The sequence below is a fragment of the Haemaphysalis longicornis genome, unplaced genomic scaffold (genome assembly GCF_048455015.1).
Source record: "Haemaphysalis longicornis isolate Haplotype H1 unplaced genomic scaffold, Haemaphysalis longicornis Haplotype H1 scaffold_5, whole genome shotgun sequence".
NCBI classification, from domain to species: domain Eukaryota; kingdom Metazoa; phylum Arthropoda; class Arachnida; order Ixodida; family Ixodidae; genus Haemaphysalis; species Haemaphysalis longicornis.
Window position 1 is genome coordinate 160,772,853 of NW_027526385.1, and position 13,736 is coordinate 160,786,588.

A 13,736-nucleotide genomic window follows, 5' to 3' on the forward strand; every position below is an offset into this window, starting at 1 on the left:
TACCTAAGTATATCTACACTTCTAGAGACTGCTTTTTGACGGCCGACTCACGAGTCCAGCGTCTGAGGCGGTCTTGACAAGCTGTCCCCGCACGGAGCGCGTCCGGGAGGTGAGGCCCTGGAAGAGGGCACCACTGGCAACCCCCAGGAGAGAGGCAATGGCCTTGACTTCACCCTTGGGCTCAGCCAGCGGGTGGTGCTCGGCCAGGTCGGCCGCGGAAAACTGCACGTTGCCCAGCAACAGCACGGCCGCCAGCACCCGCACCACATCTAGGAATGGGATGCCCAGCACCGACAAGCACGTCTGCAGATGGGAAAGAGGGTGAGAGTGGCAGCGACCATAGTATGATTAGGCTGTGAGGTCTCGCACGACGTCAATGGGCACCCACAGCTTAACTATAAGCGAGTGCAACAACAGCTTTTTTGAAGGGTACTAGCTGGTGACGTCACCGCAAAGCGGGATTATAGACCCAACTATCATAATCAGGCTTGACAGTAACCTTAAAGCTGAGCCTGACCACTTTAGGCTTAACATTACGTGACCTTCAAAATAAGCCTGACGCCATGCCACACAATGTCATATTCATCGTACAGTCGAGCTCCGGGTACCAGTTGTCAACACCATGTCCAGGACTGGGATACCCGGCACTGACTGGCGTGTCTGCAGCTACGTGGACGGAATGAAAGGCAGCGACTGTCCGGTATGCACCAGAGTTGTCTTTACATTTTGCTTCGAGGTCTGATGACATCGACCAGTACCCGCCGCTTGATGTAAATTAAGTACCTGTTTTTCGTTTCAGTGAACACCGACAAATAATTTAAGAGCTCAAAAATGGACATCACACTTAGCGTCTTAAGTTTAGGCTTAGCATTGGGTAACTTTCAGGTTGATCATTACAATGAGCCAAGCAATGTCCCACTCATTGAATGACAATCTGTGGGCCCTCGCTGTTAATGCTACACCTCAAAGCGCGACGTTACGCCAAACGTTTTATCTTTCAGCTCAAGAATAGGCAATCCTGAAATTGAGCTTTCTATACCAAGCTGTGCCATTCCCATTGTAGCTCACCCTGCAGGCACAAGTTGATAATGTTAGGGCGTCAAAGTGTCACGTTAGGCCTAACATCCTATGTTTAAGATTAACGTTAGGTAACATTCCAGTTAAGCGTAATGGTGTGCCAGTTAACATCACACTTATTGTATGTCAACAGGTGGGTACTAGCGGCCAGTGTCCGACCATAAACCATAACGTTGGGCCTAACGTACCTTGCTTAGGCATAATATTAAACTTCAGGTTGATCTGTAGAACATGCGAAGCAATGTAATAGTCACTGTGTGTCGAGCTGTGGGCACTGGCCATTATATCCAACCTGAATAGCGTAATATGATGTTAAGCCTAACCACAAGCTGCTGTATACCTGAATCTCCCCTCAATCTACTGTGCGTCATGTTTTGCACACAAGTTAATTTTAAACTTGGCATATGGGAGCCTTTATTGAGGGGATTATGCTCTACAGATAATAAACTGGCCGGAGTATGCTAAAAATCGGGGTTAACATAACTTCACAAGGAACCGATTAAAACTTTTGATGCAACTACTGTAGCAACATGTCAATTACGAAGAATGTCTACAATAACTTTAATCACTGTAGAGTATGCACTAGCTTATAATTGTAAAGAGGGCACAGAGCTAGTGTAAAATTTTCAGCAGCTTACAGTCTGCAGCGAGGGATTAAAGTTAAGTTAGGGATCAAAGCTAGGAAAAAAGGATTAAAGCTAGGGATTCAAGCTATGGATTAAAGTGCCCACGGATATTATCACCGCACCGATATGACAAACGTGTCTCTGAGTGAGCCCAGCCAAGTGACAGTGCGTGCCATCCACGGGCAAGTTTGAACATGTATACACCTACTTCTGATGCTCTATTCAACCGAACTGGGCCTACTGGTCTTGTAGTGTAGCAGTTCCACTTGTGCATAGCAATCTTGTTCAGCTTTGTTCGATTCCCATGAACTTAGTTTTTTTGTTATACACAAAGACCAATCCTTTTTTACATGTGAAATCAATTTATGGCAGCATAGTGCAATATAAATGAAATTTGGCTTTTAAGGTCAGTTTCAGCTGCTGTAGTTTGTACAGTTTGGTTGTTTTGTCTCCTTTACATCGGTTCTGGCCACCTTAGTTGAATTAATTTTAAAGCCTTGTTGTATGGGTTTTTGGTTCCCATTTTTTCTCTTTTTTCAATTTGGATAGTTTTGTACATTCTAGGTTGGTTTCGGCTCTCCATATAGGTCACCAGAGGGCTGGCTGAGCTAGCAGCAGTAGGCATACGTGCACCCTATTTTTTTACAGTTAGGTTGTTTGTTCGAATTAAGGATGCTTTTTGCTGTTATTATGCTAGTTCTGGTGGTTTCGTAGGCTGTACGTAGGTTTGTGCTGTTATACAACCCCCATAGCTAGCTCAGATGATGGCCGGCTGTGGTCACTATAGGACACGCCTATACGCACGACAGACAGGCATGAGACCCCCCAACATCGTAGAGAGTGGAGGCAACAGGAAGCATGGTAGGACAAGGCATTTCACCTTCCAGGCCTCAAAGCGGGTGGCATCCTGTGCTTCATTTTGGCTGACATCACCACGGTTCAGGTAGCGCAGGTTCTGCACCGAGTAGCCGTCTAAATGAAGCTTGCCTGTGTGCCGAGGATGAAAAGAAAGGAAAGCAGCATTTCAAATCACTCCCATGCCCGCTATCGATGGCTACTCTGTCCAGAGAGAGAAACAAGCAAAACATTACCAAAGCGAAAGTACTTTTGCAGATGACACTTTCGTCGTCTTGAAAGACTTGAAATTCGTCTTCAAGTCTAATTGCTGCGCTTCTCCCAGAGATAATTAAAGCGCCAGTTCTATATCCTTTTTGCATCCCATTAGCAGTACTGTACACTGCCCACAATAATTGCCCTTTTAGTTTCGATCCTTGCTGCAGCAATGATCAAACTGAGATGTTAATGATGGTTGCAATGCCACATATACCCAGCTTTGGGCAATTTATTCTGCTCTTGTGTGTCATGGAACAACTACGCACCTTACGTCTTCACAGAGCTCGTAGCGGCTAAAAATAAATGCACTGATTGACGAAAGAACGCAATATTTGGTTCCTGTTAACCGCTTGTGGAAATATTTGTTCGAGAGAGTGGGAGAGAGAAGACTCTATTGAAAAAGCAAATAGTTTCCCCAGCATTTGCAATCGACTACATGTTTCTCTTCTGAGGATTTAGAATGGAGGAAGAAAAGGCGCTAAAAGAAGATGGGCAGGGGAGAAACAAAAAGCGTGGGCTTGGCGTATGATGGCTAGCTATTATTCAGGAAAAAATTAGTCAGCACTCTTTAGAATAGGATTAGTGGTCACCAAAGCTGTTTGGGGGCTGATTAAATACCTGATCAGCACCGTGACCAACATGAGCGAGAATTCTCCGTCTGTTCAAGTCTACCATGTTGGCATGCTTTATATGCTGCTTAACTGTAGTGTCATTACAAAAGATGATGTCACCGGCCGCGATTTCGACGTAACCCCAACTGACAACCTTTTCCAGAAAATGTAATCCGTGAGTGAAGACTACTTGCACTAGTCATACGCTTGTGGAAGTTCCGTACCACTTGCCATCAGTATTGGTATTGGGCCTCTCACCCATAATCAACTTTTTAATCCGGTGTCTTCCCTGCATTTCTTGTTGTCCTGGAAGTATCATCACTACACTAAAGCTTTCTTTAATGGACATACATCACTTACGAACATGGGCAGGTACGCTACATAACCATTTGCATAACCCTTCTTCACTTGTTTTGCTTTAATTTTTGCTTTCATGATGAAGATTGATTTCTGTATATTCACATCATTGTTTCAATAAGCCCCTTAGTATAATTTCAACCAGCAGCACGTAAAATGCCAGAAATGCTCATGGCAGTGCACATAAACGACCCAACTTTCACTGTTCTCCAGAACAGGCAGCATGTGGAACCGTCATTTTCTTTTAAAAGCTGGAGCTAGTTCCTCTTGGCAGCAATTGGTCAGAACTAAGATTTCGCCCACTACGATAAAAGTTTTCTTTTAAGAAAATGCGCACTACATTCAGCATCAACTTAAGAACAATGGAAGTTGCCCTGCACCTTAGAGGCACCACCGGCTGTTTTTCTGCGCGGCCTGAAGTGTGGGTTACTGCAAGTAATTTGAATGCAACACGAGTTGTTTCCATGATTTTTCTGGCTTAATTTGCTTAGAAACAACAACTGCAGTGACAACAAACTGGGTGAGAAAAGCAGACTATGTCCCGCATCATTAAGTGCAATCTCTTTTTAAAATGCATGCAAACATCCACATACCCAGTCTGTCACTATGGCGGGGTAATAAACTATATAGGCTATTGCCGTTCTGAAATTGTGCCCGAGTATCGCAACATAGGCAGGATACTACATTTCTCCCATCCGGGCTAGAACCTCCTCATTGCAATCAGGAGGTTCCTAATTGAATTGTCTTTATTCATGAACAAGAACAATAGATCAATCAATGTGTAGCGAACTAGCGCCGCAGCTTGATTCGTCAACTTGCTTACTCCACTTTGGGCTTTAGCACTTGTTCTCCGGGGATCGTGCATCAAGTGAAAAAAGCTAAGGTAGAGGATGTGTGATGTTCATAGTATGGATAATTTTTTTTTGCTCCTTCTGATCAAATAACTGAACATGAGGCAGTGTCCTCAGTGTAGCACGCTCAGGTGGATTAGTACCATCCCACATCACAGAAAAGAGTTTTGTTTTAGCAGATCTCTAAAAGATAACACAGCATTCGTAGTGACGCTAGTCATTGCCGCGGAATGTACACGTTGCATTCCCAAGCACACCCATAGATTTTTCCTTATGACACAAACGCACCTCTTTCCTCAGGGTTCAGGCCAGCCAGCATCTGGTAGAAGATGTGGTAGTTCTTCTCATTGGCCAGCGGACGTACCACTCTTGTCTGCTCACACAAAAACAAGGAGTGAAAATAAGGTGAGGAAGACATGGGTGAATACAAAAAAACGATAAAAGGCGTTTTAATAGACCGGTCAGGAATCTAGTAATTGCTATCAAAAGGAAGCTTTCAGAACGATATTGTTTTTGCAAAACACCGCTGCGAAAAAAATAGCATAAAAAGAGATGAAAGACTGAACACTGAAAACCTTGGAGATGATGGCGTAGCATCCCGGGTGATAGGTTCACCATTTGTTCAGAATATCGGGGACAACGATAATTTGAAAACTTTCGTTTTGCAACAGCATCTGCTGAATGAAATAACTTAGTACAGTCAACCCCTGTAATAATGAAGTCCTCAAGGTCTGCTAAACATTTCAATTAAACGAAAAGCACAATAAGAGCATCGTTACTATTCCGCAACATGCCTCCCTTCTTGGTTTCATTCCGGATCTCGACTTGCGGCTACAAGTCGAGCGCACAACACGCGGTGTCATGATTATTGGGACTTACCCCTAAATTGAAAGCCTCAAGCGTCTACCACACAAACTACTCACACCGCGCTCTGCACAAAAAAGACGGTTGAAGAGCTCAAAACAGGGGCATGTGTCCGCTGGCAAGAGTATCAACTGGCCTGCCACTTTATCCACTGTGCATTGCTGGAGTTTCGGGGCCCTGACTTCAGTAGAAAACACGGCGCTGTTTTGCACTTCAAATTTTGGAATTCTACGGGGAAATTATAGTCAACTCAGTGCTTTTCATTTGAAATAGCTTCCAATTAACCAATATAATGGGACTTGGCTTCGAGTGACAAAGTAATTTTTTTTCTATTGGATTCCATGCTATTTTTCTATTGCCTTGGAGTTCAAATTTTGTGTTTGCGTGCCATCAGCCGCAGGTATCTAATAAAAGAAATCGCGTAGTCATCCTCTTTTGGCAGCACGCCTAACACTGCGTACAGTGATCGTTCGGGCTTTTTCTCATCGCAAAAAAATTCTGTTTTATTGCTATGTTTATGTATCATGCAAATTTTATGTAGCATACCAATGTATTGCAATTTTATGTATCATGCCATTATCAATTTTAATTATTGTGCCAATTATAGGGGACTGCGGCCCTGTCAAGCTGACTTCTTGCAGCTTTTTCCACAGGTCTCCTGCCTCATGCAAATGATGTGAAATAACGTTCTGTTCTATTCTATTCTATGTAAAATTGCCAGGACCAGCACATCACTTCCCATTAACAGAAAATTACATTTAAGCGACTTCGAATTATTGAGCGTCCACTCAACTAAGATGGGAGGAATCGAACACTGACAGAACTGGTGTTTAGTTCGCTTACATGACCAGTTGTGCTTGGGCAGGTTTCGCAAATGACAAGAACGTGAGGCAACATACAGCATGCACCAAGTTGCTTATTTTTTGCGCATTAAATGCTGTGATGGTGAGATCTGAACTAACTCTATACTAATTTATGTTGTTCATCTAGTACATGATAAATTACCGATTAGGTTTTTCTTTTTCATATTTTGCCATCTCTGGCGTTCCTTTTGAAAAAATTAGGCTTCACACAAAATTTTTGTAAGTGACATTTCCCCTGCTGAAAGTCTTTTGTATGCAGTGTACATACCTGGTCAAGGAAGTAGCAGTGGATCTTGGTCCTGTACAGGGCACCATCGGTCACTTGCACCTCGATGAAGTGACCCTGGAAGAAACGGAAGAGCGGAGAAGACCACCTCAGTTCAGCTGTCCAGTTCCAAATAATGCCAATACAGACTAAACGCGGTATCGCCTCTAATGAGGCAACGCAAGTATGGCCTAATTTAGTGACTCTCAGCTCCCTTCCGATTGACAGGTACCCGATTTCAATTTGCGTGCTTGAAGGAAACTTTTTTTAACTGGGCCTCTGAAGTGTATAAAAAACGTTACCCAAGCTTTCCTTATCAAGCTGTGGGGTTTTGTAGCCAAAACAGCAGTGGTTTTCCCCCCTTAGCTTGCGAAAGGTTGGTTTTCATAGTTGGCAGAGTCATGGTTTGTCCTTATGTGTGGTCAATACAGTTCTCGCAGTTGTATGAAGGGGCAGAAAGTTAGGTTGTACAGTTGTGGGCATTTGAGAATTTTTTTTTTCAGTCAGAGTCTGTCAACTCAGCCTGTCAACAAATAATGACTACCAATGTAATTGCTTTTGTGTGGATGAACTCCGCACCACCAACATGCAGCGGTGATGTGTTTTCTCACCACAGAGATCTGCCATTTTGTAATTGTGGTGTGGGCAAGATCTGAACAAAACATCTGGATAATTATGTCGAGTATGACGTCATATTTCAGCCATTGTATTTTAATTTCGTGAAGGTCCTTGATTTGGCGCTCTATTTTTTTTCTCCCTTGATGCCTCCCCTTTCCTTCTCACCCCCCCCCCCTCCCCGAATTGAAATCTTGCGTACGCCATTGCCTCAGCCTAGAGTACCGAAACGTACAACGTCAACGCAAACCCCCGTCTCCGAAGGAGAGGGGCTCAGCCTCCTTGGCGCTGCTCGTTAAAAGGCTGGCGACGGGCAGAGTGGTGCAATGAACAGACAAACTCGCGAACACCCTTGGCCTTGGAAGCCGACGTTCCACTAGGGCGTGCTCATCTCGCGAAAAGAGATGGGGCCGTGCATGCCCGCCAATCACACGGCCGGACTAGCCGCTATACGCACTAGTGATCGTCAGAAAAACGCCAGCCCCTCGCTGCTTCTCTCTGACACACTTCCGGCAGCCCGCTCGAAGCCAACACCATATTTCCCGGGCATATTTCATGCACCCAGAAGGGCATTCAGTCGGAGTCACGGTCGGAAACCTGGGAATATTACTTCTTTCGCATAGATCTAGCATCAGTGCAACAAAATATCAGTGCCCCACTCCCAATCCTTTCTCGTTATTGGAAGATTTTGTAGGCTATACGGTTATGCTACGTGCTATGGTTGTCATGGCGCCGAGTTGAAAATATTGCCAATAATCTTACTAGATTAGAGTGTGTGCTGCGTAAATCATGTTTGTTTTTGTTTGTTGTTTTTTGGAATCAAAGCTGTTTTTGAGACAGAGAAGCGCATTCAAAAATATGGCCGTAAATCACCCCCCCAACGCAGGTTCCAGCAAGTCGGCTATAATGGCACACTGGTAAGTTTATGGGGCTAAATTTAGTGGGTTGGTAGCACGGTTAACTTGCGCGATCTATGCATCTGAATGCAAAATGCTTACATTATGCAAGTCATGCATGGAAGTAAAAATCATGAGTGCTCAGAAGAGCTTGAAATCGCCATGCAAACCAAAGTGTAGACCCATATACAAGGACTCGAAGAGGGAGGGTCAAGTCGACTGGCGGCTTCAGCTTACCTCGACCCTGCCCGCATTTATATGAACTCAGTCGAGCACGGCGCGCCGACTCAGCTGGACATGGAATTAAACTCAGCCCGTGCCTTCGGGTCGAACGGACTCACCCCGAATGCTTTTCGACTCACCCCGTTTACTCGTACGTGGGTGGGTCGAGTCGAAAAATCCTGTTATTGTCAAATCAACTTGCTCTCCCCGGGTTACTCTCGCGAATTTTTTTTCTTTGGATGGAGCTTATGTAAGGACGAAAGAAGTCGAGGTAATTAATTAACCCGTCATTCAATCACTCAGCCCTCTCTCGCGTCGAGACCATGTATCCGGGGCTTGTGTACAAGTGGCAAGTGGTATTATCTCTTCTGACAGTGAATACACATGAACTCAGGCTCTAAACTGCACGAGTTATAATGTCCAGTGCAACCACTAACAAAACTTCAATTAATTTTTGTATTGTCCCTTTAACGCAGCCTCCTATACGGCGCCATATTTCCACCGCGCCGATTATACCCTTTGCGTTGTGCGTGCCTTCTCTACCGTTTCCGCTCTACGAAGCTACAGGACCCACAAGTGCCGCACCCGCGGGTGCTTCACTGCTCTAAACAGAAGTCACCTAATGACGCCGTCAGGCGAAAACACGACCAAAACTAATGCCGCCGCCTCTGGTTTGTCGCAAACCGAGGCCTCCTGGATATCAACGCTCTTCGAAGCAGCGGGTGGACAGGAAGGCCACGGGGGTCGGTGCGCAGTCTCCCTTCCCCGAGAACCCTTCTCCCTTCACCTTCCCCCCTTGCGTGTAGACGCAAGAAACTTGCACAAAAACTCACGGGTAACAGAGGAACACCTGAAGGGAAAGGGAACGCGCACTGCCCCGTCAACATGTCGGCACTTTTCGGTCGTTCAAGGGATCAGGGCCCCAAACGACGGCCCCTTGGTGAACCTGGCCGACAAGGAGCGCGCCGGCACCTTTCAAGACCACCGGCGCTACCGCAGCACAGACACGCGCACAACGATCCACGCGAAAAAGCCGAACCGTCAAGGGGCGAGTGCACAATGGAAAAGAAGAATAAAAGGGGCCCAAGAATGCACCACCCTCGTGTGTTCGGTGGATAGATGAAGGAGAGGAAGGAATCCCAGCGGAGAGGGGGGTCTGTGAAGGAATGCAGTTTTATTTTCGTCTCTCTATGTCCACTCTTTCCCTACTCTCTCCCTCGTTCCCCGCTATGTCTTTGATTTCTCGGCGCAATGTTCTCTTTCACCATGTCGTGGTTTGTTACCCTTGCAACCTTTGGCGCCTGATGTACGCGACACGTGTGCGATTACAGATGTCCGCCGTGCAGCACGACTTTTGGTCGCAGACTGCGCTTAGTTTGGAAGCATAAAAAAGAGAGGTTGTCTACGAACAAGGGTTCGGCTTTGAAGCCCCTTAAAAATGTAGCGAAGTTCACAAACATGCTTCAACTGGGGGCATAAGTTACTCGTCAAAACCTCGCGTACAGCTTTGTGAAATCATACCATAACCAACATAGTACGCCGCGATACTCGGAGCACGGACAAAAAGCTTTCACAGGATCGGCCTGAATGGATTAACCGCTTAAGTAAAAGAGCATGCGTCCCTTAAACACGTAATAATAACTGATAACGTGGTTTAATTATCGCGCTCAGTTTTGTAAACGAAAAACTGGCCCTTGTATCTGCCTGTTTCGCTGTAAATTTCGTCCAAAGTCTTCTGCGGCCCCTTCCACGTGCCATCCCCTCCTCTCTCCCCCTACCTATCGGTCCTTCCATCGCAAACGCAATGTTGGCTTACTGAAGTCAGTTCAAATTTCCCGCTTGCGGGCTGCTTCCGCGCCTTCTGTTGGGACCTTTTGTTTTTGTTGTGCTTGCAGCAGCTCGAACTCTTTTGTTCTGGTGTTTGCTCCTATCTGGTCTCCCTTCGACATCGTTTTTGAATGCACTGTGTTTTAAATCTGCTGTCGTAAAACCAATCCAGCGTGTATCCTAAATTATTAGAACGCTGGTACTCTCGGGCTGCTCACGGGCATGCACTTATACCTAAATATGCCTAAACATAGTTTGAGCTATGTGTACGTGTGATTTCTGGCTACAGTTCAGTAGTCTGTGGCATAACATATAAATATACATAGATCATATATGAATGTGCGTGCCACGTAAGGATAAATTCTATGACCGTCTGGTAAACCGGGCGAGGCAGGCCGCTCGGACTCAGCTACGGCATCGTGGACTGAGGAGGCCTACCACCCTGTTGGTCAACGTAACAACTTTTACAGCTATAATTAAATTTTATTTGTCATAATCATCAACACCATCATCCTCCCCTTCCATGAACTCTGCCTCAAGGTTACTGTACGAGGTGGTTTTCATGCCCACTCGCATGAGTTTAATCAAGTATGAAAGCGATCGATATAGCCGTACACCGGTGACGTTATCAAGCTGGCCTCAGCTAGAGACGATTTCCAGCACGATTGCATTTTGTGGAGCTACCACGTCTCACTTTCTAAGCAATGTCCACAACCCACCTATGCAAAAAAGGGACGAAAGGGCAGTCCTCTTGTTGCATTTCATTGCGCCCGATTTGGCGAAATAACCCAGTAGAAGAAAAAGTAAGACCCCGGAGACCACAATGGGTCGATCAAAGAAAGAAGTGAAGGAAGACGAGGGAATTCAGACGCCATGTACAAACTTAGAAAGGAATGCAGCTTAATGGAAATACAGTTGTTCTTCATTGGGGCCTGGGATTCTTTTAAAAACCATTTCCCCCGTACAAAATCAACTCCACTAAAGGCACTAGCACTACGTCATGTCATATTTGGTACGATTTTGCATATCACCCTCTCACATTTGGGAGCATGGATTATTGATTGGGAAATGGGGAATTGGAGGTGCTCAGCAACGCATCTGGCTTCGACTTCTTTCGAGGCTCCAAGGACCCCCATGATGGCGAACCACTTGCTCCGAGTGTTATCTTTACAGTGGGCACCGGGTTTTGCTGCAGCCATAAATCACGCGTCAAGGCCGACCCACAGAGCTTTCCCGCTTCGCTTACGACACGGTGTGTCCTCCGCAGAAAAGGAGCTCACAGCGATTTTTATTTGTGGGCGCAGTGTCGAAAGAGCCTGCATGCACCGAACCGTTCCAGTAACAAGGCAACCTGATAACCTGGTCGTCGAGGTTGGGGCTTGGGGAGCGGACGTCCGCTCGTTGTCACGACAGAACGGCAGTGGCCGATGAAAAGGGCGCAGCGACGCCGCAGAACGTTTTACAGCGAGTAATGGTGTGGGCTTGACAAGGGGAACCGATTTCCGGCAAAGTATACTTGTTCAGTCTTGCCGGCTGGACATTTTCTTGACACCGCTTTTACGACCGTCCAATTTCTCAAATAATAAAATAACAAAACGTGTGTGAACGTATGCGGGTAATTTTTATTTTTGTCTTTTTTGTCACTGTCTGTTTATTTTCTCCGATCCGCCTCCGTTATTTGCTGCCTTCTAGCCACTTTCTGTTTACGTTCCGTACGTCGAAAACAAGGAGAGGCGGGAAACGGAAGTGAACACAAATTATCAGTGGCTTAGCCGGGTTATGCCAGGATATACGTAGCCTGAGCTAAGAGTCCGCCATCCAATCCAATCAAATCCAGTCCAATCCAATCCAGTCCGGCCAGGTCCGGTCCAGTCCAGTCCAGTCAAGTCAAGTCCAGTCACTGTTCCTCGCACAAGCGCAGCTCGGCTCTCCAGGAGCCACACGAAACGGCTGTCAAGCGGCTCCGGCGCAGATTCAGACTTGGCTACTGCGCAACGGAGGCACACAGCTGGGCACGCGCTGGCGTCAGTGCGTCTGCCGCGGATATGAGGTCACTCCTCTGGATGCGCAGACCGGTGAATGTGCAGACCCAATTGTCTACACTCTCGTGCTCCAATTATATTGGAATCAAATCCAATACAATCCAATTTATTCCAATACAACCCAATCCAATGCTCCTCGCGCTTGCGCAGCACGGCCCTTCAGGGTCCACGCGAAACTGCTCAACCTCAGCCAGTGTAGCTTACACTACAAAACGAAACTGTACACAGCGCGCCCAGCCATGTGTACGCGTACTACGCGTCTCTCGATTCAGACCGACGCAGTTCGCAAACGAAGGCGTGCACTGAGACGGCTCCTAGCAACGCTTGAAGAATACATCTTTACACCGCGGTTTCTAAACTGCTGTCGCCGCTCCTTCAGCACTTCCTTTATCCTTTATTTGCAGTTGTATTTTCTTTTTCTTCTTTTTATTTCTAAAAAAGGGCTGCCGCCACTTTGGCCAGCTGTGGGGTTCCCGGGCGGTGGCGTCACACCCCGTGCGCGCGTGGTGCACAGCGGTGGGTCCAGAAACGTGGGCTGCACGGGGGAAAGCGCGGAGCGCGGTGGGAGGTATCGGGGTCGGCGAAGCAACGGCCGCGTCGTGAACGTTCCCGGAAAGCTCCTGGGGAAAACGGCATCTCTTCGCTCCACGGAACAAACCGCTTCCGCGGGACCGGGAATGTTGTCAAGTGGCGCACGTTTGAACGCACGTGACCGGAAGCGAAATGTGATGTCGAACCCCAATGTATACGACGTCCGGAATTCGGATCTTTATATTACTGGAAGCTTTCATTGCTCGTGTCCTTTAAAATGACACTATGACATGCGCCCTAGCACTATTATCGAAAAGTCGGAATAATGAATTTTAGGTGCGGAGCATCTCATGCTCGGGGCTGTGTCCCTCCCTCCCTCGTCGTCCGCCGTCCGCACTCTACTGCGCATGCGCGTCTCTTCAGCCCCGTCAGCGTTTCGGTTAACGTCAGCGCAGTCCACTATAAAAAGGAATAGTTAGGCGGCTTCCGGTTTCGACCCCACGACTCTCTGGCCGCAACGGGAGGTACGTGGCACTCTTCCCACTACGCTACAAACCGAGACGGGAGCATGTGCTACGAACGCCCCTTATGTCTTTCACTCATTCAAACTACGTCAAGAAGCTACTGATACAACGAAAGCACGCGAAGCTGAACGTCACCGGAAACGACGAACTGAAAATTAATGGGAACTTCAGTCGACCCCATGCCTGCTTCGCATACAACTCACGGTTCCCCAACGGGAAGATGGTGTCATTTTTTTGCTTATTACTTCTATGGTATTTGTGTAGACGCATTATTGCCAGCCCCACTGCTTAGGTAACCGGCAAAATGGCATTGCATATGGACAGGATGAAAAGGAAGTCCCAGGTTAGGAGAGTACTCTTTAATGGGGGAAGCTGTCTCTAGAACCGAGAAACGGAAGAAGATGCAACCCATCCAAGCTGGCCGAAATGCTTGCCCTTGACTGCATATTTGG

At 46.8% G+C, this 13,736-nt stretch overlaps 1 protein-coding gene across 2 annotated transcripts in view; it reads right to left on the reverse strand.

Moving 5' to 3' along the window:
• Dachs (unconventional myosin-IXb-like dachs) overlaps positions 1 to 13,736 on the reverse strand; it is a 158,235-nt gene that overhangs the window by 32,848 nt on the left and 111,651 nt on the right. For both annotated transcript variants that reach the window (XM_077671270.1, XM_077671269.1), the window contains exons 7-10: positions 6,631 to 6,705; positions 4,924 to 5,008; positions 2,584 to 2,690; positions 52 to 303 (exon numbers count right to left, since the gene is read on the reverse strand). In XM_077671270.1, coding sequence (XP_077527396.1) covers positions 52 to 303; positions 2,584 to 2,690; positions 4,924 to 5,008; positions 6,631 to 6,705 — 519 coding nt within the window. The remainder of the gene's footprint in view (positions 1 to 51; positions 304 to 2,583; positions 2,691 to 4,923; positions 5,009 to 6,630; positions 6,706 to 13,736) is intronic.